Below are 27,561 nucleotides of genomic sequence, written 5' to 3' on the forward strand. Positions count from 1 at the left end.
GAAACTGTTACAGCAGCCGTGCAATTGAAACCTTCAAGTTTCAAGTTTTTTTCTCTCTCTTTTTGGGACATTTTGTGGTTAGGGAAGAGGCCAGATTGATTATTAGCAATAAAAATTTGATCCCAAAAAAGAAAATCCTTTAGATTTGATCTCTTTTGGAGACATCCGAACAGGCTCCCTAATAAGACTGGTTAAACACCCCACCCAAACAGCCTGCATACTCTGTGGTGTAATTCAGGAAATAACCTTCACTGCATTATCATCCATCATAACACACCCCTTATCAACCAAATAACCAGCGCCATTAAACATTTAGATGGTCCAAGGGATTCTGTGAGAGTGGAGCAGACAGAGCCACCAGGACGGCCACCTTGAACCTGATAGGCCTCTCGTCCACTCACCACCTCGCACGCCAACAGATCGAAGAACACAAAGAGTGTGTGCCAGCAAACAAACCCCACCAGTAGACCCCCGGGAGGAGAGGGGAAGGGGAGAGGCACGAGCGCAGTCCCTTTCAAATGAAGGAGATAAATCTATTGATTTGAGATCAGCATGCTGCATTACTGCAGCGGCCCCAGGGGGTCTGGGAAGTGGGGGAGGGTTTGATGGGGAAGATGGTTTGTATGCTGAGGGCATAGTTCAGTCTGAAAGTTGGTCGTTTCACCATTTTGGTCCAGAGTGAAACATCTCAAACTCCTGGGTGAAGAGCCATGAAGTTTTGTGCTTATAGTCACGGCCCCCAGAGGACTAATCCATTCAATTTTCATGGATTTCCATCATGCGGTCATATTTTGAATCCTTCCAAAACTTTAGTTTAGGAAAATATTCCTGCAGAGCTAAAAGCATTCCCATCAACCTTTGCTGTACTTTGTGTTAAGGGCTGCCTCGCAAATGTTAGCGTGCTAAAACATGAAACTAAAATGGTGACAATTCTAAACATTATACTTTTCTCCTTTTGAGCATTTAGCATGATGTCATTAGCATTTAGCACAAAGCTCCTAAGTGCCTTGGTAGAGTTAATCCCACTAGCATAGCTGGACTCATCTTTGTTTGATAATAGCTAGTAGATGCTTTGATTTAATACTAAGTATGACTAATACTAAATCTTTCAGGGTGCTGCTTACAAATACCATGTAGTGTTATGTAGAAATCAACACAGCTTACCACATATGCTCAGTGCTTCAGAACTGGTGTTACATATTGTTGTTAAAAAGGCACTTTTGCTGTTATTGTTGGTAACAGTTTTTGAAATATAACACGTATACCGCCTCCATTTCAGCAAAAAGTTAGGGCCGGGAGCTAACTACCCTAGCTTAACTGGAAATTAAAGGGGGAGCAGCCAGCATGGCTGTTGCAAAAGTAACAAAATAAGCTAATCAAAACATCGACAACTCGCTAAATATAATATTAAATCTTGTTTTAAAAGTTTCTTGTTTAATCATGAGCTTTAGGGTTGGTTGATTTTGTTATGTTTGGACCGAGCAGGCTAGTCAATTCAGTATTTTTTCTATATTTATGTTAAGCTAAGCTAACAGGCTAGTGGTACAAAACTTTATATGTACCACACAGACATTAAAACTGGTATCAATCTTCTCTTTTAAGCCTCAGCATGAAAGCAAATAAGCATAATTTCCAACATGTCAAACTTTATGTTGGGTGTTTCCAATAATTTCCAGAAAATGCTAGGAAGTTAGCAACCTACTACTTGACGTACCTACAAATTCAGCTGTGAGAGCACTTATAACCGGGTAACTTAATCCGGCACTGAAAAGTTTATCGATTCTTGTTAGCCCAAAGGAGCCTGCAGATTCTGGTGGAGTCAATGCTGGTGAGCAGTTGAGCTACATTTTGTTGTAACAGGATCCAGGGAAGTCTTCACACTCATTAACCCTTTTAGATGGGCAACACTGAGCAGCAGACAAAATATTTCTATTTTTCCATCAATATTTCATCACCGGCTCAGGCCAAACAAAGCCAGGGGCTTCGACCGTAATGGTCCCATCTGTCTATGGATCTGTAGGACATCAGTGTATGGGTGTCCTTTGACACCAGAAAATAGGCTTCGACATCAAGGAAAAAACACGGCACTCACAGGATCCATGGATGTTAGCTGGAAGGCAAAGTGTATCCTGCTTTATTTTAATGGTTCCTCACAGATGGTCTCTTGATGTGGAAGCAGATCAAGTTTCAGGAGTGTGAATGAAGTGGAGATTTCGGCTTTAAAGGACAAATCTGCTCTGTTAGAGAAAAGTTATACCCAATTCGTGATCTCAGCCACAGATTAATTATCACTTAAATACAACTAAGAACTACTGGACATTTCTAATGCTCAGATTTCTGTCCTCAATCCCATGAAACTGGAACTGAGCCACCACATAGAATATGAGCTGCTCATCCTATGATTATTGGAACGTATCCTACTCGATGAATATACTGTTAAAAGTAGCAACATAAATAATATATTGGTTTTAATCCAACAGGATTGGCATGATATCCTGGCTTGTAAATGGCTCATTGTTTCTCAGCAGTAAGTGAGTGACCTCATCATTTTCACCAGGCCCATTAGCCTTCCTCGAAAACCCCAGGGGACCGGTCCATTAACCCCTTACCTGCTAAGTAAAGCAGCATTAAGTGAAATGAAATAAGGAGCGATTGACAGTTTATTGAGATATCACACAGTGTTTGTAGTTAATGCTCTGATAGGAAATCCAGGTATGTAATGTATCAATGAATTTAATGTGGAAATCTGTATAAAAGGAGCAAAGAGAGGGCGACGGACATTACAATAGAGCCAAGATACGAGCCTTGCTGGGCTTGGGTTACACTAACCTTAGAGAAGGAGCCACTTCAGTCTCTAATTGGTGATAATTAACCCCCTATGGTCGTTATTCCTGTCTCATTGTGTGTTAAAAGGAGAGGTCAGTGAACATGGCAGACAGGTAGATGGAGAGCACAGATTAAATGACCACAAAATATCCTGATGGGTGAAAGACTTTCTGATGTGCTTTGTTAGCTTAAGTCTTTTTGCCCACAGGAAAGAATGCAAGCTGTTCAGGTTAGAATTTGTTTATTATATATAAATCATCAGGCTCCCTTATTAAAAGGTGGCACCTTAAAATAAAGTGCGTCTATACTTGAATCCTCCAAATCCAGAATGTCTTCCCTCTCATCGCCAGTGGCTCTCTGCACTTCATCTCAAGAGGTCATGGACCCTGATCCCGAACAATAGCCTCCTTTGTACGTGTGCTGTCGGGAGAGTGACAAGGACTTGAAGGTTAGTCGACCTGGGCTCCCGAGGAGACACAGTCGCACAGCGGCGTCCATTAGGGCTCGGTCCTGCGACGCCGCCGACTTTCATGTCGCGCTATTGTTACACTGCACTCCCCTGAGAGGTGGACACAGAGTGGGTAATGAGGGGTAATTGGTCCAGGGTCAAGGATGATTAATTCCCTTGGTCAGGTGTCAGCCAGTTTTCATACCTGGCTGGCTGGGGAGACAGGTAAGAGGGAGGGGAAGGTGGATGGAATATGATACGAGTGGGTAAGTAGTATCCAGGCGCGCACACACATCCAGAGCCAAGAAAACTACAGCCCAGATTGGACTTCACATGCATCTTTCTATTCCTAAAACAAACACATACATTGTACAAGACAGGTATCACATCAGTAAAGCTATCCCAGGATCATATCTTTCCAGATATAAAGTTGAAAGGTCACCACGATCCTCCCCCTCCAACCACTGAACCCAGATTGAGATTGATAGCTGTCCCCGTCCCTCCTACCTCCCCTTCAGCTTGACTGACTAATCTGAATACCTCTCCATCCATCCCTTCATTCGAACTGGGCAATTTTGGACACTGATTATCTTGCAACCTGTGTGTGCACGACAGTAAATGCAGGGGCTGGCTGGTAATTGACCAGGCAAAGACTGAGACGCCTGCCGTGTAATTGAGCGGGGGCTGCGGGGCTCTTTAAGGACTGAAAGGGTCCGAGGATCCCTCATTGCCCATTAGACCTGGCAGGGGGTCTCCTGTGCCTGTGGACTCCACCTTGAGGCCCACACCGTGCCCGGCGCTTCAATGCAGGACTGACATCTTTCAGCGGTGGGAGTGGTGCGCAGAGAAACAGCTGCCGTGTCCTGTAGACTCAAGTTTGGAGCATGTATGGAGAACAGTGTACAGAATAATTTTAATATTACACAAACCTTGAACACATCCTCACCCTCTCTGAAACATTATTAAGATGCACTTGGCTCTGCAATGGGATTTAGAACAGATTGTTTGTTTGAGGGATTTAGCACTGAAAATAAGATCTCAGATAGAGTTGAAACTTTCTTTAAGTGTTCGTCACTTATTGTAGCATTTTCAAGATTCAAGTCTTTATTGGCATTGTGCAAAACACGAAAGAGCGAAGCATCTCCCTGAGCTGTGTAGTGCAGAATAGGATAAAAAATGTGCTATAAAATATCGAAATCTTGTTCCGGATTGATCGGGCATTTGTAAGGAAGAGTGTAGGGAGCAGTGGTTTTGAGTGGGTTAGCTTTTAGCCTAGCATGCCGGCCCGCTTGCCTCATTTCCGCCTCTGCTCACAGCGTCTTCCGCAGCTCCATTAATCAATGGAAACGGGAGCTATGCAACAGACAGCGAGAAACTAACATACTGTATTTTACATCTTGCGAGAGACTTAAGCTCTCTTGCGAAGAATTTGATAACAAGGTAAATCATGCCGGAGCACTAAACTATAAGGTTGGGGTTGTTATTTTAAATCTAGCTTAGGATAAAGATTGAAAACAGCTAGCCTGGCTGTGTCAAAAGTAACACTCTACCAGCAACCCTTAAACTTTTCTTTTTGTATTTTGTAACCATGAAATTACAACTCTTTATGAAAATTATTACACATTTAAATTGGTTTGATATTTTATACAGAGCTCTCAATTGAGTTTAATGGCCAAGTCACTCTCTCACTGCTTTTTGGGGCATGTTTTCCTTTATTTATAGGACAGCTGAAGAGAGACAGGAAATATTGGGAGAAGAGAGTTGGGGATCACATGCAAAACAGCCGAGGGCGGGAGTCGAACCTGCGTCGAAGACTATATAGCCTCTGTATATAGGGTGCATGCTCTACCGACTGAGCTAAAGTGCACCGCTCACTGCATTTTGACAGTACTTGGAATGTGTTGTCATGATCAGACGGTTTCATCTGCTACTTAATGGGCAATCTGTGCATCTACTATCTAAGCGCTTTCGTAGAAGGTGTTGTTCAATAATTGCATTGCAACTACAACACCTCTTTCAAAAGCGGACACTTCCCAATTGGTACAAATCGTTATGTAAGCATAATTTCACTTGTCAAAGTCCACATTTACAATGGGCACAGATTATTTTTTGCTTGATGTCAGTGTGCATTTGAACGCTAAGTAGATCAAAATGGTAAAATGTTTTTTATAAGGACAATATGTGAGACTGAAAACATGTAAAAATGCTCATACATGTCGGGTATTAATGATGCTTCTATACTCCAGCTTTGTCTTTAAATTGCTTCCCCCTCTTTCATCCGCTCTTTGAGCTTGGAGACCCCATGCTGAGCAGGGAAATATACATATGTGGCCAATTGGTTTTCCTTCCATCTGACTTGTGCCATTTGAGCTCTGAAAAATGGCCTCATCGATTCTGCTCCAGCGGCTATCAGCGAGCCACCGTGCAGACTATCTCCTGATGCTCTGCTACCGCTTCATCTACATATTGTAAATATGATACGTTTGTCCTCACTGCCCTGAAGTCCTCACGGGGCGGCGACTGCACAGCCCCAAGAGTTAAACAGGCAGGCATTAATAAAGGGCAGCCTGCCAAAGAGAGGAACTATTAATCACTGACACATTCAAACTGACAGGAGCTGAAGTGTTTCAACACTTTGTTAGCGTAAACTGCTGATAAATACTTAATTAAAAAAGAGCTGAGGAAGAAAAACACAAATCACGCTCTGTAACAAACTCCCAGCTTTAATAGTTGTGTTGAAGTACTGACCGACTGATGCCAAGACTGAGACAAAATTCAGGAAATAAAATACTAAGAAATACAGTATACGAATGTGCTTATCCACAAGATATTATTCGATAACATTTACACCTGATTTTAACTTTTTTCCTGCCATGACAGCTACATTTTGTAGATTCTTCCTCCACTCTTCCATTACCTACGATATGTCACAGTTATACGGTAAGAGCCGTGTGTGGCTGGTAGTGTGTACTCTGATGCTAATGATAATAACAGCAGACGATAAGGCAAAAGGTAGACAATGGAAGTCTAAACCTTCTACCGTCTAAGGAAAGGGTGGAGAGGAGAAAGCCTTCAACTGTTACTGCTTGGTGCTGGAGTAACCCTGCAAACGATGGTGTTCCCTTAACCTGCGGAGGAGATCAAAGTAAAGGTATGAGGCAATATTATGAGAAGGTTTTGTACAGCTGTTTGGAATAATTCTTTAAGTTCAAGGGATGCTTACCTGACGGCGTTAATCCGGATGAATCCAGAGGCATCACATGGGTTGTAGTCTCCCTGCACGTCCATGCTGGAAAACAAAAAGACGCTGGTCAGACCATCAAATTCGAGTTCTTTTGGAAAACGTAGCTTTAGAGAAACCAAGGACTTAAAGTAATAATCTTGAAGATTTTCATTTAAATAAATGTCTGTTAAGTCACTATCGATCACCAAGTGAGGTAACACAATGGTGATTGAGTCTATGGCCCACTGATGAAAGCCTTTGCATGTGCAGTATTACAGACTGGGTGTCTGTGATGACTTTCGCAGAAAAAAATGACTAGCGGCGCCCAGTTAGGGATGCGTTTACTGTCACCCAGCAGTGGTTGGTCTGCCAGAGAGGGTGGGCGGAGCTAAGCGGCTGCTTTTCCGGTCTCTGCAAGTCTTGTGAGTAAACAGTAATCTACTATGGCTGAACAAACAAAGAAAAGATGGATGACTACAGATACAACTTCAAAAATAAGTGAAAATCCAAAGAAAAAGAAACAAATTTGACGCTCAGATGAAGGCAAACAACCGTCAGCGAGGAAAATCAAGTTTTTACAGCAAGAGTTACAGCTGGAGCCAACCGAGGACGTCACACATGCAACCCTGTTCGGGTATCTGGGAAGTGTGCTCCTGCAATTACTGTTTATCTTAAGGAATAAGAAAGAGGATGTTCAGGTAACAAAATGTTGGTATTTTTGGTGTTGTTGTACCAACATAAGAGACATGGACCCTCATCAACTACTGAGATAACTGGATCATTGATATTGTGCTCTTTTGAAATATTGTTCCTATGGATTTTCCTCTGAATGCTCCTCTTTAGCATTGTGTGTCCTGAATAACACAATCAATATGGCAGAATGAAAACACGCTCATGTTCACGAGCACATAAAAAGACCAACAAAAGCCATTTTAAAACAATCCCATCATATCAACTCTGAGCTAAGTGTCCAGATGATTCTGTAATATGATGTTTCTAGGTTCCCTACAAAAAAGAAGTAAATCTATAACTCAGATTTTTCTATGTTGTTTAGGCTGCTTGTTGTAAAGTCTCCTATTCTTAGAGTGTCTCACAAAGAGTGTCCGTGTGCTGTGTAATTACAGCAGTTTCTACCTGCAGTGCTTAATACACTCCCTCACCGAGTCCTCTCCTCCCTGCGACACCCCCAACTCTCAACGTACAGCTTGCACTCATTCTTCAAAAGCACTTAGCAAAAGAGGAAATTGCGGACAAATGATAGGATAAACACCATAAAAAGAAAGACCGACAACTAAATCATCAACTCTCAATACAAGGCTCCCTACCCGGCACCTGAACACCATTATGAGCGAGTGGCTTCAAAGAATAATGTGTGTGTATGTGTGTGCAAGCATGTGATATTTTGTGTATTCCTTAAAGAAACCCTGCAGTCTAATTGAGAGCGGAACGGGCGGACAGCGAGGAGGGTGACATTTCTGTCTCAGATGGGTGCGCTGACGGGCTGTATTACCACTGTGTTAATGACGCCGTTTACTGTTGCCCGTGGAGAGCCAACAGGATGTCAGCGGGGGTTTCATGCCTAATCTGCTCCGTTTGTGTATGAGTGCGATTGTGACAGGTCATCATGTAGTCGCAAATAAGTGTGCGAGAGGAAGAGACACTTCCATGTGTTACCTGTGAGGATCAGCATGTTATAGGATTTACACAAAGGCACTGTAAAACTTAATTCACCAAGTTTTAAGACCTTTCTAAGACCACTTAAAACGACATTTAAAGGGATAGTTCGGATTTTTGGACACCAAGTTTTATGAAATACTTGCTAGTAGTGAAAAACCAGTATCACTTCGCCTGTGGCAGGCCAGCCTGGACTGCTTCCAGATTTGTCAAGAGACAAAATAGTGTAAAAAAAAAATAAAAAAATCCTAGGACGATGATTTTGTGTTGAAAATGGATCACCATTGCCTGTGTGTTGTTTTTGTGGGGTAACACCTTTAGGTTTCATGACCCTGGCATCTGACCTGGAACTACTTATCCTACGTTCAGAACCGGCCAGGACTCCGACCACAGCACTCGGCGAGTAAGCTAATAGCTTTGCATCCACTACACGACAAGACTTGGTGTCCAAAAATCCAAACTATCCCTTTAATGCCAACTTCATGGCACTACTGCCAATGTATGAAGAATACAATAAAATGTGTATGGAATTAAAACCCTAGAAAAGGACCGGTTACATTTAAATGGATCTCATAATAAACACAATTGAGAAGGTTACAAACTTAAGGACCATGCATTCAAAGTACTGGCTGCATAATTTGGTTCAAAATTATGAGCTATAATTTGAGCAATCCAGCTCAGTCAGCATAGCCATACTGATCTACTTGCACAGCTAGTTGGGTCATCAGCTAAACCAGAACCAGACTCGCAAACCAGAAACAGAACAGTATAAATAAGCATCATTTACATCCTGGTTTTTGCTGTTTTTCCACTCAGGACACAGCGCCATTTTGAAGGATATGTGGAAATCAGTTTTTAGCCAAATTAAAGTAAAACTAATTAAATTAATCAAATATAAACTGGCATTAATACATTTTTGAGCGATAGTAAATCAGGAAGTGGCATAAAAAAATAACTTACAAATCATTATAATTTCTGGTTACTGATTTCTGGTTATTGAGTTCTGTATTGTATTGTATTGTGGGAGATGCACTTACTTTGAGCCATGGTATCAGTATTAGTCACTAATGCTAATGCTAATAATAAACCTGTTGACTTCAGCTGTTACATCATCATCATTACTTTGCTGTTCTTGCTAATTTTACATATTTGTACCAATATTATTGGCATTGTAACCACGTCTGTATTATCTGTTGTTGTTGTTGTTGATGTAACAAGAACACACGTTGTTGTTATTGCTCTGTTTGCTTGTCTCTATCCTGCCTCTCCCTCTATCCCATTTTTCGGCCCATCCAGTCACATGGCTGTTCAACATGAGTCTGGTGCTGCTCGAGGTTTCTGCCTGTTAAAAGGACGTTTTTCCTGCCACTGTTGCCAAATGTTGCTAAGTGCTGCTCATGGTGGATTCATGTTTGGTCTCTGTCTAAATAATATAACAAAGAATATTGTATATATAGACCTGCTCTTTTTGTAAAATGTCTTGAGATATATTATATATATTGTATTCTGTTTATATATACCGTTTATACCACAGCCAATCATTTCAAAGAAACTTTCCTGCACAAAATTGCTGTTCTTCCTAGTTACTGTAATTTTTGATATATTTAATCTCAATAAAAACTATTTTCAGACGATATTATGTTATTAAATCTTCATTAGTCTTAATTGGTTCCAGTTTCTCTAAGGTGAGAGCTTGGTGCTTTTCTTTGTCACTGATGAGAGTAAACTGAAGACTATATTCTTCTAGGATAAAGGAAGCTAGTTGGTTAAAGCAGATACTATTGATCGATTAATAGTAAATCATATAGATGATAGAAGACAGATTGAAAATCCTTATCTGCAGCCCTATCTGTGTAAATGCAGGGCTATGTGGGTGAACTTAGAAGAGGGGTATTTCAAAGTACATTCTCCATTAGCATGGTATAATTTTGCCAGTTTCCATCTATAGTTTCTTGGACCTGATTTGTGATGGTTTGAGATTTGGCCACTTGCAATGTGGTCCCCATGTGGGGAACCACTGCGCCCATCTGTCGGTGGCCTCGAGGCCTTTGTGATGCTGCAACACAACACCTCTGTCACACTTGTGTCGTACCAGCTAAGAAATGTGTCCCAACAAGGTCAGGTGTTGAACTGAGAACACGAGCCTTCATCAGTGGGACTTACTAAGAAACTGAGTGGTTGAGAGGTCAGTGAGTCGTAATTCATCCTGACAGTGACTCAGTTTTTATCAAATGTTTTACTGGAAATCGAATATACTGGGACAAATGAACCAGCTTATATAATAGGGTTAAAGGGCTGAAAGAATGCGTGGTCTGTGTACTGTATAATCTCTATTTATTTCTTTCATTCATAGGACAAAAAAATACACTTGGCGATTTTTGTCATCCTTCTGCTCTAGTATAAAGAACTGAAAGGCTGACTGTGTGAGTGTCTCTCATAGTCCTTCTGACCTGCTAAACTAGCACGACACCCACGTACTTTCCCCTTAAAAGCCCAGAGAAATCACCTCTCTCTTCTGGCTGAAAACGTCATTAGCCCACTGACTCTAGGGTACAACTGGTGTGTGTGTGACTGAAGTGGAGATGGAGGGGCATATGGAGGGGTTTTACTTTGGTCAGTGCTGAGCCTGCCCAGAGGGCATGAGGGGTCAGCCTCCTGAACAAACCCACTGTTAGCAGGGCTAAGAGGGCCACGGGGGTGCAGCAGGAGGGGTTGGGGTCGGGGTCTGCCCTCCAGGAACTGAGCTTGAAACTTCTCTGATGTCTTTGTGAGGCAGCGTCGGTTTAGTATTTTGTTGTGGAGGTTATAAGAGAACTTGGGCAAGCTGATCTGACAACATGTGGAATAGTTGTACTGTGCAGCCAAACACAGCTGTCCAGTCAGAACAAGCACACACTGTGATTCACTGACACATGGCTTCTACTGTGTTACACACACACACACATACACTTTAATCATTGCTTACCTGACCAGCTCTTCATTGTAGAGGGACTTGGGTGACTCTCGTCCCAGGATGTAGACCTGACCCTTGAAGACAGACAGCTGCACTTTGCCCTCCACATTCTCCTGAGACTTGGCTAAGCAGTGGCGCACAAAATCACACTCTGGACTGTACCAGAAACCTGAAGGGAAGAAGGAAACACGAAGATATTAACAAAATGAATGGCTGTAAAGACTACAGACAAAGAGTTTTTGCAGCAGTAACTCTTCTGAAATGAGTTTTTCTGTCTGTTTTTCAAATACCTCTTCTATGGAAGTAAAAATGTATAGACAAAGTGAGGAGGCGTTCTTGCTCTGGCCTTTGGTCTGAATGAAAGGAAGGCTGAGGTATTACCCTTAATATCTCCCGTCTACTCATCCCACCTCTATTTTTACCCATGCTTGAGCTGGGTAAAAAGTGACAGTCAAGAGCGCAGTGTAAACCGAAAGATATATATTTTTCAACTCTCAGCGCCTTATCACACTGCTGGGGTTGGTAGCGTAAAGTGTAAAAACGTGACGTTCCCTTTGCAAATAATTACAAATATACACGGCCCCAAGGAAAATAAGGCTATGGTAGTCCAAATGATAATGTTAGCTAAAACACAGACAGTGGCAGAATTTCAGTCTTAGTATGACTGGATCTCAGTGCTGCATTCGACACAGCTGACCACGACATATTACTCGACTTGCTGGAAAACTAGGTTGGACTTTCTGGCACAGTACTGAACTGGTTTGGTTCATATTCAAAGGACAGGAACTACTTTGGGTCTATAGGTAACTTCATGTCTGAGCAGACAAAAATTACATGAGGAGTTCCCCAAGGCTCCATTCTTGGGCCTCTTCTGTTTAACATCTACATGCTTCCACCGGCTCAGAAACAACAAAATTAGTTATCATTACTACGATGACACAGATCTACATCACAGTGTCACCAGGGGACCATGGCCTCATACAAGCACTAGCTAAATGCATTGAACAAATCAATGAATGGATGTGCAGTAATTTTCTTCAGTCAAACAAAACTGAGGTAGTTGTTTTTGGGGCCCCGCGATTAAAAGTCAACAAAGACAAAGACAATAAATGGGATGGAGAAGTAGAGAAAGAGGCTCCTCCTTGGCAAATCCTCCTTTAGCAGCAGAGTCCACAGAGCCATGTGTGTGATGCTCGCAGTTTCCCCTTTCATGAGCTAAAAACTCTTTCTATGCTTTGGTCTCATTTCTGTTCCAGGTGAAGTCACACACCCCTTTCTTTTGTCCCATTTCGCTGACCTGGCCCGTCAGTCTCTGAGACAGATGGGCGAGGGATGTGTCTGTATACGTGCAGAGGTCAGGAACGCCCCACTCAGCAGGGGTCCTCCTCTCATCAGCGGCTGACCTCCACCTCATCGTCTGGCCATGTTCAAAGACACAATCGTTCTCTGCTTTCACTGGCTCTGAATTGTGCATAATGTGTCGAACATGACAACTGCACACAGGCACATTTTATCTTCAAATAAGTTCTGTGTACTTACTTACTACACTACAAGTGTCTCTGTGTGGTGGTTATTTAGGGAGATTTAAATAATTATTATTTTCATTATTTATTGATCATTTGGAGGGCAAAACAGGAATTCAAGATTTTGCAAATGTTTGGTGCTTTTACTTAATAAAATACTTAAAACATTAAAATCAGTGCACATTTTTTATGGGAGTAAAAAATGATGTATTCATGTAAAACAGATGCAAGACAGGTGGATTGTTAACATAAGCCGCACTGCCAGACGTCTGCCATCTATATGCAGAGTTATTAATGATTTAAACCCACAATGGGTTTAATCTCTGCCCTGCCTCCGAAGGTAGCACCTTTATTTATGTGTGTGTGTGTGTGTGTGTGTGTGTGTGTGTGTGTGTTTGACTACTAGGCCACTTCAATTATACCCTCCAGAGAGAGGAAGCAGTCTCTAATGGCACTGATCCTATTATGTGGATGAAGGTACAGGGAGACTGGAGACCGAGCAGAAGGGATGATTAAGACACCTGAGCCAGGAAAAGCTCACACACACACCATGCAAACACACCGAACGCACACAGACCTGGGTGCACAGAGAGCGCGTTCGCTTCTCTCTTACGTAAACTAAAGAAGGATGACGAGATGTTGACTACAGCCCGGCAGATACGGTATTATGTGAGGCTGTTTGGGGTCGTTGATAGTTGGAAATAATAATTAAAAAAATACATTTTATTTGCTATTAAATTACATTTTCATTCGTCAGCGTATAAAAACTTAGATTCTAATGTGTAATGCCAAATTATGGTACTACTTAAGTAGTCTTACCTGCCCTTTCTGTCTTAAAATATCCTGATTGGGCAGTATAGCTTGAAATAAAAAGTGACTGACAGACGCTACAGATTACAAAACATGTGAAACATGCAGATTAAAATGATGTATTTTAGGGACTTACCGTTGTAGACGAGCTCAGAGAACTTGATACCCAGTCCCTGTTTGATCCGACGGACTTCTTTGTCCATGGTAAACGTCTCAATGTCTAAATGAGCCGCCAACAGAATTGTGCCTCCTGGGGTTTCATATATACCTGACAAACACAGAAAAAACTACATTAATATTTGCACAAAACACAAAGGCAAGTTTTCTGAACAGGAATTAAGAGATCAGTAAGGAGATGCAAGCAACTTTATGATGCTTAAATGAAAGACATCATGGAAAAAATACTGGCATAGTTCACTTAATCCCGTATTTTAGCACAACCAGCAGCACCATCATAATCGCCAAAGGCCATTCATACAAGAACAACATAAAAGCCCTGTTCATCTGAACTAACTACAAGCTCTATTAGCCGTCAGCCGTCTGACAGACGGGCCTTCACAGCGCTCACAAAACATGGATGAGCCTGTCCTGGGTAAATGACAGGGTAGGAGGCCCCTGCCAGCCTGGAGCCTGGACCAGGGTTCTGCCTACCCTGCAATTTACCCCCTCTGGACAGGGAAGGGAGGGGGAAGGAGAGAAAAGATGAGGTAGATGACAGGAGAAATGAAGCTGTCACTCAAACGTCAGCTAAAACAAAAGGAGGGCCGGGGAAAATGCTAGCAGACAGATTTGACAACAGAAATGGGAGCTTTATCAATGACATCCATTTTTGTGAGTGCTGTTCTCCCTGTTCAATACATAGTTCCTTGCATCATCTGTCAAGTTGAGTGATAGCCAGACCTTTTTTTTTTAGTCTAGCTATGCTGCCAAGCTGCCAAGCAGATACTTCATAACAGCAACAACACCCAGCTGCCAGATTTCACAACATGCATGATGTTCTCCCGACGCTAAAACTCTTTTCAATCTCTTTCAATCCGGTGAGCAGTGGAGTTCAAATCCGCACAACCCAAAATACTACAGCACAGCCCGGTCCCGATGTGAAAATGGATTACTTAGAGCTAGCAGTCTAAAACAGAGCTTAGTAAAGCAGCTAATTGTCATAAGCCTCAAAAGGTTGCCACCTGAGCTAGAATGGCTTGTGGCTTTTTGGTGATCCAGGGCCAAAGAGGGCACGTAGGGACATTTCCGCTGGCTCAATCAGATAGAGAAGTTGAAACGGCTTAAGTGCGAGCTTAACGGAGAGGGGCAAACAATGAAATGCTATCTTGGTAAGCTCCAACAGTGGCAGTTTAGTTAAGCTTCAAGAGACAACACCCCCAGTGGTTTTTTGAGGTTTTAATCTTTTATACAGGTAGTGCAGGTATGCTAACCCGTGCTCCAGGCCTGAAGGGTTCAAGTCAGGCATTAAATCTCCCTGAGCTGATCCCCTCTGACCCTTTGGGCGAACTCTTAGTGCTGCATAAACAGGCAACACATGTAAACTAAAGCAGAGCTGAGGATGGAAAGGTTTGCAATTTAGGGTTTAAACATTTTCTAAAACATGTTTTAATTAGGGGATGAACCACAGGTTCATCACGATATAGTAACATATGTATTATTTAGACATCAATATGCTGATATCAAAAAGTCTGGCATTAAGACTGTATATTGTTGGCTGATCTGACAGGGCAAGGCCCCTTCCCTGCCATCAAAAACATGCTGGTAAGTCTCCAGCATCCCCGTGCTTCAAGAGGTGGCTCAACGAAATGCTTTCTATTGCTGAGATGGAACAGATTTGAAGTTATTTCCTAAAGGTGTGGATGCCGTTTTTGACATTGCTAGATAAGACTTAATCTCTATTTAGAGAGTCTACATAGAAATGTAGAGTCTGTAGGCAGGGACGTGGATTTTAGGGATGGCAAGTGTTCTGGTTTCCGTTTGTACTACACCTGTAGTCTGAGTAATATTGACCAATCACGTATCAGCAGGCTGCAGCGTATGCAGGAAAAACAGTCTGTGTTGTGTGGTGTCACGAAAGCTGTTCAGCATTCAGATTTCCCGACTTCCTGGAATGCATCAGACCGATCAGAACTCCTTTCAACAAACGAGCATTTTTAAAGTATTTTTCTTCTCTTGAGGACCTGACAAAAATTCATTTTTACTTTTTACAAATCTGCATCATGATGTTGAAATTTTGGTAAAGATAAGACCTGTTAATTTATGTAAATCACAAGCAAAACGTTTTCTTTTTCTGTCAACAATGCAGCACACGGAAAAGGAAGTCTTGACTGGAAGTCGTTTATCGCTAACCGCTGGCTACACGCCCGGCATGTCCCCAGACGCTATATCGTATAGTATATAGACTATAGCTGATGGGATCCGAGATTGGATAAGACTGTATGAATCATGATCTCTGCTGGCTACACTGGCTGATATTATGGCTGATCCCCACCCAAATGTGTACTTTTTTGCTTTTGTTTTGTTTTGTTTTTTCTTTATAACCCAGGATCTTCTTTGGCGAAGGGGCAGTTTTTGCATATTTTATTGCAAATACTGCTGTCGCCTGGCAGCTTTGGACTATTTTTGGGACTTTTATATACAGTATGTCTCCCTTGTGTTTCTCTCTTTTATTTTGTTTAGTGGTAATGGGTGCTTTATGTCGATTGTGTATGTATGTTTGTCTTACTGTAAAAAAAAAAAAAGTTTGGCATAACACAATTTTGATTCAATTCAATTTAGGGGCCTGCGATCTGTATTACACATTATACGACAGTTAGTCATGACCAAGTAATCTGATTGGACAAGAGGCATTCCATGAGTGGCGATACAGAGTACAACATCAATGGAACTTTTCACTGTGTGTATCACTCCGCCTCAGCCAGCTGTTCTGAATACTGTTAATTAACATTAATCACACGGCAGACTCTTATTTCACTGGTTGATAATAAATTAAAACATACAGATAAATGTACATGATAAAAAACAGCTGATCTGTGATAACCTGTAGACACAGAGTGCAGGAGAATGTTTGGGTTGCTTGGCAACAAAAGTTCAGTTTCAGTTAAGCTGTGGAACTAGTTCAGCTGCTGCTTGTATAACTGTTGTATAAAAGCTGTCGTGATGTTGTACTGCATATTATCACGGCTGTGATTCGGTCGTAGGCACAAGGCCGCATGCCGAGTGCCGCATTCAGTACATCACTCCCTCTCATGTGATATTGCTTAATCATATCATTGGCCTATTTAATGCAATTACATTACATTAAAAAATATATAGCTTTTCTATTGAGGAAAAAATGTATATACATGTATGGGTAGTCCCAACATTTTGGCCAGCAAATGGAGCAATGTTATTACGTTCAGTTGAATTGTCGATCATTTAATCAGCACATTGACCAATTTTGTCACACTCCTAATTTTAAAAGAAACTGATAAAATAAACAAGTAAATAAAGTAAAAATGTTTTTGGAGCTTTTGACATGTTTTTTTGTGACTGGACACGATGGCGCCTGATCATCATCAAAAGAAACAGCCATTTCCGTCTGCTTCCGATAGGTGCACACCAGCTACCGCCGTCACCGGTGCACAGGTCAGAGGCCTGACAGCGCCGTGACAGGCGGGAAATGTTCATCTGGCACTGCTGAATGTTTTCTAGCACTGTGACAACATTCTTGACAAACCATTCCAATCCCCTCCGCCCCCCCTGACCCCACACAAATAAATATGACCCAACACAAATAGGTATGACATGTCCCCATTCAATCCCACCCATCATCTATTGTGCTGACATGACTGCCGTCACTCCAGCGAAGACCAACATGTACACTGGATGGTAGTTATTCAACCACTTGGACACCTTGTGCTCCACCTCTTCCTATTGCTTCGGCGGAGGAAAAAGCTTTGATCTTTTGTTCAGCCGAGGGGAGAGAAAAGTGGGCTTCCCATTTTCCAATTTCTACCTGCCAAGTTGCGCCACAGCTACAGTCTGTTGGCCAGTCAATTTGCCAATCACAGCACAAACTGTTGTGGGGGGAAAAGTGTGTGTGCTTCATACAAGGCGGGAAGAGCTCACTGCCTTTGTGTATTAGCTGCTGTAACACATGTAGAGACCAAACAAAAGAGATGTCTTTAGTTCTCTTTTGATAGCAAAGATAAAGACACAAAGCTTCCCTGTGTGACTGCAAGTGCACGCATGTGATCGACTGTGTATTTGTGTGTGTGCGCTGAAGCATGTGCGCCGTTATCCTGTTCACAGTGTGTGTGTGTTTTCTGTATGTGTGTGCATGCATAAATGAATGGAAGTAACTTCTGTGTCTATGATTCCAGGTGAACCAGAGTAAAAACATTTCTTTTGACGAGAGTGTGTTTGCCATTCGGCCCACTTTTGTGGAAGTGGAAGAGCAAGTGTGACACTAAAAGCACTCATGTAAAATAACTGCAAATTGCATGAAAGCCCTGGATAGTGAAAGGAAAGCCTTTGAATGGATGTAAAATTAAAATATTGAGACGTATTTTAGAGAGAGTGCAAATATGTCCGTCTCGCTGCATTTACAGTGTATATCACTGTTTGTGTGAGTGAGGAAACCTGTCAGGATCATTTAGCACAAATAGAAAAGTGTCATAATTAAGGCAGATGAAAGGTGAAGATCATTTTTAATTCCTTACCTCGGGACTTCATGCCAATGAAACGGTTCTCTACAATGTCAATCCGACCCACGCCATGCTTTCCACTGTAGACAGAAAGAACGGGAGCGCACACTCGTACATTACATTTCTCCTTCATAGTTAGATTAGTCCACATAAGGAGCCTTATTTCCATTTTTCAATTATTAAAATCAAAATATTAAAATGATAAAAGGATTTATACACTTGTTACAATGTTTCTCATAATAGGATTGGTTGATTCAGATTTAGAAGTAGCTGTGGCATCTTCTACAAACAGTCTATTTCATTTATCTTCTCCTTTCATTTCAATATTTTCAATAACATAACTGAAAAAAAAAACATTCTATTACTTTAAGACAACTAATATTACAAATTAGTATGTGATGCATACAAAGCTGTTTTAAATACTTTAAACAGATGTCCCATAAAACAATAGACGATGAAAATGTCCCTAAAAACCTGAGGATAAACTTCAGTCAACATGATCTTTATCGAAAAGCAGAGATGAAGACAGGTTGTGAACGTAACCCCCGCTCTACCTCTGAGTGCAGTCTTTATGGACATTTTAAACATTAGAAAATGACTTACCCAATTTCATTCAGGTAAGAGAAGATTTCCAGAGGTGAGTCTTTGGATTGACCTTCCTTCATATGGGTCACCATGACAGGCACACCTAAAGGGAAAAATAGAAACTTTACTGTTTGCTAATTTTTAATGTTTGATTTACACCACTTGTGTTGGAAAGACATAGAACAGATTAGAAAGAAGCAGAAGCAGCGGTTTATGTTTTCTTTGTAGGTTGATAAGAAAGCATTTCAATATTTTATGTTTTATTACAAAAGAGGAGAAATACTGAACATTTACAACAAGAAAATCAGCAACGTTTGCACTGGACTGAGTGTCATGCATTAATAAAATAAAGAGTAACTTTTGATGCATGATTTCACTCCATTGGTACCTGATGTGTGGAATACCATCCATACATGCAGGTACTTGTTTGTACTGTTTGAGCTTTTAAATTATAAAAAGGTCTGAACATTAAACTAGAAATAATAACAAGTTTGCTGGCTAAGAGTTGATGAAGGGAAAACTTATAAAAACACAGCAGGTAAATTCTTGTGTTTTGAGAACCAACAGATTTGGTGTGTTTTTTTGTGACTCATTCAGTTCATCTACTCTGAAATTTTGATCGGCTTTGTCGTTGCTGTGAAATAAATTATATCCATCTTTGTAATATTGCATAACCCCAGCCTTTAGACAGAAAGCTGTACTGCAAACATGTTATTTTAAATGTTTATAGGAATCAAATTACACATGCATGAAGTTTTATGCTACATGCTTAAACAGTCACCATGTTAGAGCAGTCTAAACTTATCTGTCAGACTGCTCTTTAAGTTTTGATTTTCAATGAGCTCAGAGAGAAAGTGAACACGTGTCCTACAGAAATCAAACTTTAAACAGCCTGGTGAATGAACAGTTTGGGGAATCGGCTTTTGAAAAGTTATGGAAAATAATACCTAACAAAAAACAAACAAAACAAGCAGCAAGGAGTTGATAAAATCTGCTGAGTGTGTCATTATGTCGGTCATTGAAATCAATAGTCGTCAGCTTAAATTGAAAATGAGGTGGTGAGAAAGGCTAATAAATTCAAAGGCCCTGCCTGTTTGAAAGCTGTGAAATCGCAGGCAGGCCTTTACCTAATTCAATTACTCACGCAGCTTTATTACCCATACTCTCTTTAGCGCTGTGATTATTTGCGCCACTGTGTGTTTGTGTGTTCATGCGCATGTGCGTGAGACAAAACCACTTGAGGATTCATCAACTATCTTCCTATTAATATATCTCTTACAAACACACACAAAAAAAAGAGACACCCACGCTCGCTCCACACACTTCCTCTCCAAAAGCCACTTAAAGCAAAGCACACATCAATCACTGTCACAGACCTGCTTATTCATGGCCTTCAATGAGCAACACAGGCCAAAGGTGGAGGCGAGGAAACAAACATGACACATGAGTGTGCGTCTATATAATCATTTCAGGACTACACAAGGAGAGAAGGGACAGACATTCACTCCTGCACCTATGCAGCGCTCAGTCCTATACATACTTTAGCGTGCTTGCAGTTGTCAGTCAAATAGCTTTGCAGCAAAGAGCAGCACTTCGGGTCGCCTTTCAGCCAGCGCTCACAAAGCCCTGATGGGAATGACACGTGAAGGACTTGACAAATTTTTTTAGACAAGGGCTTTGTTGATGGTCCATTCTCATATCGCGGGAATCTCGGTGGCTCCCATGGAAGAAGAAAAAAGTAGCTCCCAGTGCAGGAGAGGCCAGTATGGATGATGAATTAGTAAAACGGCGCCCCCTCCCCAGATACCTAATAATTAGATTAAAAGTTCAAATAAATTAAGTGTCTGAACGTGGGAGTGTAGGGGCTGGCCTTTTCCTGCCTGCGCTCTCTTTTTTCCCCTCGCTCTCTCCATCATGCGGGTTCTATCATTCACTGAGGGGTCTTTTTCTCCCCGTGATCCTTTTCTTCAGTTTTTCGCAGCCTAACAGTGCAGACAATGGAAGCGCAGACACAGTTGTAGGAAAAATTACTGCTTTACATTTTTCCTCTCTGTCTCTTTTTCCTCTCCACTTCTTTGGCATGAAAGGAGGGAGGGATGATTTTTTTTTTTATAAAAAAAAAAAAAAAAGGGAGAGGAATGGGGACTGGACTGTTTGACGGGGGAAAAGGTTCCTGTCGTTAAATATTCTTTTTTAATCAGTGAGAAAACTTTGGTGAGAAAGGCAGGGATGAAAAGGTGGGAGGGGGAATGAAATGAAACATTCTTGTGCTGATCTTGTGCTCAGAGGGAGGAGTAGGCTCGGGCCTTTGTGTGGACAACTAAAACAGCTTTTGTCATAGGGCGCTCAATAAAAGGCACAAGGAATATGTGTGAAAACAGAGCGCAGCGCCTGCAAAGAACCCGCGAAAGCAGACTTTACTACTGCGACGCCGTTTTACAAAAGCATCCCTCATCTCCAGCTGAACTGACACCAAGCAACTTGTTTTTAGAGTTAAACATTCTTTGGGAAACTGGTAAAGACAGATCTGAACATTTCAGCGCAGACTTCTAAACGGCATTTTAATTTGCACTTCAGGCAGCTTTGCTGGTCATAGATTTTCCCACCAAATCTTCTGCCAACCTTCTGAACTTCCTTTATAGCTCATAAAACTGCCATCAAGCCCATGTGGTCAGAGGAGTCAGTGTCTCTCAGCCGATTGATGTCAGTGCTCTGCAGCTTCCTCTAGTGACCAGGGATGAAGGGACATCTGTGCCATTAGCCCCAGGCTTGGATGTTTCTTGCCATTTTCTCTTTGCACAAACATGTGACACTTTCCACTATTCAGCTCAGACCCTCGTGGCTATATATCTAAAGAGTGTTACTCCAGCCCCTCAGGGCTTGGTGTATTAGCTGGACTTAATGCTTCCGGCCTGCGTGTGTGTGCCCCCCGGGCCAAATGTGGCAGCTTTGGTCCGAGTAATGCTGTGAGGGGTTAAGGATAAGTCTGGGTGGTCAGGAATCGTTATAAAGTGCAACCGGGTCAGCGTGAGAGCTGTATCCCTGCAGCGATAAGAGTCGATGTTAAGCAACATGATGAGAGTGAGAATGGGCATTTGCACTTACTGATTTTTCACTATGTTTGCATGACATACAATTATTGATACTATTGCATCAATCATATTAATAACAAAATGTGTGTTTTTAATTGACCTAGAATACGATATTATTTGATCATACATGCATGAGGTGAGGTGCATTCAACAGAAGGAAGCAGATCAATTTCACAAATATTATATTAATATAACAATTATAAACCTGATCTTTCATTTCAAACCAACCATGTTTTGAGTTAGAAAAAAAATAAAAGATTGATTTCTAATAGTAGAATGAATATTTGATTGTTTTTCATCTAATTAAATAAGTGATAGTTATTAGTTTTTCTGTCAAATTCCACGTTTTGGTTTGTTTTTTACTATGGTGATAAACAGTAATTGCAGGTGCACACTTCCCAGATATCCAGACAGTGTTGCATGCACGGTTGTCTCCGGTTGTAACTCTTGATTTTCCTCACTGACGGTCGATTTCATTTTAAGTTTGCCTTCATCTAAGCGTCGATTTTCATTTATTTTTGAAGTTGTATCTGTAGTCATCGGTCTTTTCTTTGTTTGTTCAGCCATAGTAGATTACTGTTTACTCGCAACACTTGCAGAGACTGGAAAAGCAGCCGCTTAGCTCCGCCTACCCTCTCTGGCAGACCAACCACTGCTGGGTGATGGAAAACGCGTCACTAACTGGGCGCTGCTTGTGATTTTTTCCCGTAAAAAATCGCCACAGACACCCAGTCTGTAATACTGCAAATGCTTTCAGTGGGCCATAGGCTTAATCACCATTGTGTTACCTCATTCAGCGATAGATAGTGACTCAACAGACATTTATTTACATGAAAATCTAAGATGATCACTTCAAGAATACATGCATAAGATGGGGTGCATTAAACAGAAGGAACCAGATCTATTTCACAAAGATTATAGTAATATAATTTTTGAATTATTATTATTTTTATTTATTCAATTTGAATTTGAACCAAATTTAATTAACCAGGAAAAGCCTCAGTGAGTGTCCTGGCCAATTATAAACCTGATCTTTCATTTCAAACTAAACTACTAATGATTGATTTTTAATTCAGAGTTGTATTATGAGCACATTCAGTATAATAGAATGAAAATTAGATTTGTTATCTAATTAAATTATATTTATTTATTTGATTAATGAGCTCAACTAAATATTATTTGTTGTTTATTGTTCTTAGCTCTCATAACGTATAATTGTCCTTTTTATGGCAAATTCCATGTTTTATTTATTATTACATGAAAATATATATACAATAATAAAAAGGGAATATTTTGGGTTAAAAAAACTTGGACTTGCCTTTCCATCTACATCATGAATTAGGTTTAAGAAGTCACAAAGGAGAGGAATCGACAGGTAACACGCTGCGAGCACGAACCGTTTTTGAACTGTATCTCCAGCACGTCGGGGGTGTTGGGAGATTCTTGCGGGTTCTTGGTCATCAGGTAGAGGTCGGTTGGAGCTTGACTCTGAAACACACACAAAAAAAACACACACTCACTCTCTCTGTTTCACACACTTTATTCCCCTTGTTGAATAACCAGGACCTTCTGAGACCTCATCAAAGAAAAGGCGCCGCTGATGGGGGAGACTATTGTGCGAGGTGATAACGGACAACTTGAGGAGAAAAGAGAGGATGATGCGTGAAAGAGGAGAAACCCGAAAACACCATCAGGAGTTGAGCGAAGACAAAAAAAAAAAATCGATGTTCCATTTTTCTCCTCTATTTGGTTTCATTTTCCCCGCGTGGCCCTTCACCACAGGGGAAGGCGGGAAAAGTGGGATGCAGCGAGAGGGAGAGTGGGAAAGGGCAAAAGCAAGAAATGACTCACATCCCCAAGAATAGTGAGCACTTGACAAGTCAAAACACAGCAGACACAATGACAGAACCCATTGGAGAAACACTACATCCTCACTAATATTCTGCCTTTCTGTAAAAACCTCACACCTGCCGATTCGCTCGTGTGTCTGCAGCTCTTCCCTTCCTGTCCTCACCTCGTCTAATTTTCCAGTTTTGATTTCCTGAGTGACGTTTCTCGTCTCTTTTACTTTCAAATGAAGAATCTTGATAAATGGGCATCACACAACAAAGCCTTTAAGTCCACATCATAAATCCGCTGAAGTTGTCCTGGGTGACAGACGTTTGTTTTCCAGTTGGCGGGAGCAGGGAGCGATTTCAGGAAGGCATGGTTGGGGCCTAAAAGAGCATGGCGGTGCGACACGTCGGCCCAGCGATGTGGCCCTCTTACAATTACACAGCATTAGGACAAGACGATGGCCAATGTCTCCTGAGCTGAGGCAAATTGCAGGGGGACTATGCAAAATAACTACTGGGTGCATTTAAATGGAAAGCTTTACCAGACACTAAATCATCATACAATAACTAATCGGCATCTGCTGGTCGCCTGTCAGTGAGGAGAAAACGAGCAGCGCAATCACTTTCCTTCCTTTTAACTAAACACCAAAATTGACTGGGAAGGCGGCCGTCTTCCTCTCCTTTATTTTCTGCCTCAGTGCCCTGAAAGATGCCAAATGAGAGCGAACAGGAGAGGGGTGAAATGACTCCCCTAAAAAGCCTTTTGATGCATACTCTTTGAGGGGGAAGGTGGACTGAATTTTAAATAACAGAAAGAGAAAATGTTCCTGTAGTGTTATATGTTCAACCAGCAAATAAAACACAGGATACGTTAGCTGTAACTGTACTAGTTGGAGGCGGGTTGCTAACTTAGCTAACTTTATATTATTCCCTCAGGATTTAAGATGCATAAATTAAGCAAAACCACATTTAATCTTTTGACCTAAACAGATCAGAGTTTACCTTTTAAAATATAGTTTAAAAAAAAAAAATATTAAGATTTTTTGTTTAAGAGTTTTAATCATTTTGTTTCCTATGTGAGGGTCTTTATTACCTATAAAACAACTAAAGTATTGAGTGTGTAACTGCACTATAACTCAATGAAAGACCATAGTTAAGAAACATTTCCAGCCAATCAATCAAAAGCCCGTCCCTCCGTCTGAGAAGTGTTCGAAAACTTGTGGATGCTCCAACAATGAGAGCTCAAACTTAAAGGCTTTTGGCTCCAAACAAAAAAGGAGAAGTAAGGGGGAATAGGCTTGTTTCCAGTGAGCGCGAGATCAATGCATTTCAATTCAAACCCCCTGCAGGTGGACCTGTCCCAAAGCCATGGCCCTGAAAGAGAGGAAAAGGTAGAGGCAGAGGAGGCGGGGGGCACGGGGTATTGGTGGGAAATGGGGCATGAAGCGCACCATCATGTAGCTCCGAGCAGCTCCTTTGGCAGCCTTTTGCTTCTGCCATATTGTTGTGCTAAACGTGGCCCATACAGAAAAGAAGAAGGCTGACGCATGAACTTAAAGCAAGTAAATTTCTATCTTTCCACATATTAGTTGCCTCATTGGTTTTCAATCGAAGCCAACGGAGCCAAAGGAGGCAGAGGTGGCAGGAGGGAGGGAGGGAGTGGGGGGGAGAAGGGAGGGAAGAAGGGAGAGTTGAGAGGGAGATAGAAGAGAAGAGGATGGTAAAAACATCTTTGGCGCAATGGGTCGGAAATGACGCTTAAATCACCACGTTTCAAGTCTGTCCTTCTCTTTAAAATGCAAACACGGCAAATTGAGACAAAAGTAAAACAATACACGCGGGATTTTCTGGAAGGATACTTATATTCTTAACACCCAGGATGTTGTGGTTAATGTTAGGGCCTCTGCTGAATTTAATGAAGACGCTTCCTCACGGAGGCAAAGCTACAGCGAAGATGAACACAGGGAGCACTCGCTGAGTATCACAGGTCAGACAGATCAGGCCTGAGGGCAGCGAAGGCACATGACAAACACTGACCTCTCTGCTTCAAAGCACACATTCACATGCATACATACACCTACAAGGCCACTTCCTTTTCCCTACAGGCAGTCCCCCCTATCCATCCATCTTTCCAGCCAGCCATGCGACCGGCAGAAAACAAGTTTTCATTTCCTCTAGGTGAGCCGAGGCCTGGCGTTATGCTCCTTTAGTCCTGGTCAACACGAGCGGTGGCCCGTCAGCTCCCTGATCAAAGAGCGGAGCGGGCCTGGGGAAGCTCCCTGACAGAGGCTATAATTAAGACTGAGGTGATGTTTTAATGACTCAGGACGAGTGTCAGGCAGCCTCAGGCTGTGCGCTGACTGCTCATGTGTGGAGGGACAGAGGGAGGAGATGGTGAGGAAATTGGAGTGTGTGGATCCTGTGAAACATTTGGCAACATTGCCTACAAAGGTACAAAAGAAGAAGAAATGCAGAGATGACTGGCGTTTAGAATCTCAGATTTTTAAATGAAATATGGACGTTATAAATTGTCATATTGCTCAATCACAATGCCGACAAAACCAGGGTCTAATGTCAAGTTGATTTTGTCTCACCTCACTGCATTCAACAGGTACAAGCTCATAGTATTAAACGTGACTGAATAAACATGATAACAGATGAAGTTGCCCCGGGCGCATGTCTTCAAATAGGTTAACTTCACCAGATGGAGGTGAGTAAATAGAAAAGTCACAAGGCCGTTGTGCTACAGGCAAGACGGTTTAGGGTTATCAGGAAGGATACAGCGTTAATCGTAGAGTAACCTGAACTCTGCAGACTCTTATCTACAGGAGAACATATGAGCGACCATTTGGACATTTCCTAATCTGACTTTGTTGAGCAGAGAGGGGCCTTTGTACCACAGGTGGTGGTGGTGGGGGGGGTTGAATAGTTGAGGACCGCCTTGAGCCTTTAGGGCGGTAACTGGAGGAGAGACGGAGACTGATACAGAGGGGAGATACTTAGAACAAGGTGACCTCTTTGAGGTGACCTGATCAGAATCTGTCATGTTGGTTTAAGCATGGGGCACACATTCACTTTTTTATGTTGCACACATTTAACTCAATCAATTCCCTGCTTTTAACAGCATCTAAATTCATTAGTGCGTTACACACATATATTGTGATGTTTACCCTGACCCTAATTAACAAACGAGCCAGGGGTTGTGGCTGCTCGCTCAAAGTTTAAAATATCATTTTGTGCCCGGGGTAATGTATTCAAATCCTTTTACCACTCTGGACCCTTGCACCATAAATATTTCATTGTATTTAATGCCCTAAATCGATTCAATATTGGAGTAAATGGTCCAACACAAAACCCTTGAATGAAATCAGTTACACCATTCTGTCATCATGCATCGCTATGCCATTGAGCCGGTCGGTCTTATTCTTTTCAAAACATTTCTCCACAGGCCGACCGCTAAAGAGGCAGAGGAGGGGTGGGAAAGGGACAGAGGGAGAGTGAGAGAGATAGAGGTCTGTGAGTTACAGTGGCCCTGCCCCTGCATCTCCACTCCAGCAGCGCGGCACCCCTCGCCTCCCTGTGACACCCCGTCCATTGGGGGACTCATCTGTCTGGCGCGCAGTCTTTGTACTTTACTGTTACTGGTGACATTTTGGTGTCACGGTGTCACGATGAAATGGCTCCCCTCCCACGTCGCAGCCCGCGGCGGCGCAACAAGTGGAACAATGAGGTCCCGAGGAGTTGGGGCTGGAACTCAGGAGGCCCCAGCTGGGCGCAACGCCCTAACCCTTCCCCCTCCCCGGCTCCCATGAAATCGGGAATTAGTCGAAGCGTTGCTGACGACAAGTCAGTGTCTGTGTGTCCCAGGCTCTTCCCAGGGCCCGGCGAGGACCCGGGGTGAGGA

At 42.1% G+C, this 27,561-nt stretch overlaps 1 protein-coding gene across 1 annotated transcript in view; it reads right to left on the minus strand.

The window, feature by feature from the left end:
- Window positions 1–5,994: 5,994 nt before the first annotated feature.
- The window catches only part of ass1 (argininosuccinate synthase 1), a 30,381-nt gene continuing 8,814 nt past the window's right edge, over window positions 5,995–27,561 (minus strand). The window contains exons 9-15 of the mRNA XM_069673521.1: window positions 23,220–23,310; window positions 18,749–18,833; window positions 18,161–18,225; window positions 13,594–13,725; window positions 11,137–11,293; window positions 6,498–6,563; window positions 5,995–6,402 (exon numbers count right to left, since the gene is read on the minus strand). Of these exons, the coding sequence (XP_069529622.1) occupies window positions 6,354–6,402; window positions 6,498–6,563; window positions 11,137–11,293; window positions 13,594–13,725; window positions 18,161–18,225; window positions 18,749–18,833; window positions 23,220–23,310 (645 nt within the window). The 3' untranslated portion in view covers window positions 5,995–6,353. The remainder of the gene's footprint in view (window positions 6,403–6,497; window positions 6,564–11,136; window positions 11,294–13,593; window positions 13,726–18,160; window positions 18,226–18,748; window positions 18,834–23,219; window positions 23,311–27,561) is intronic.

The sequence above is a fragment of the Semicossyphus pulcher genome, unplaced genomic scaffold, assembly GCF_022749685.1.
Source record: "Semicossyphus pulcher isolate SPU_LCO1_2020_fin unplaced genomic scaffold, fSemPul1.0.p SCAF_22, whole genome shotgun sequence".
Taxonomy (NCBI): domain Eukaryota; kingdom Metazoa; phylum Chordata; class Actinopteri; order Labriformes; family Labridae; genus Semicossyphus; species Semicossyphus pulcher.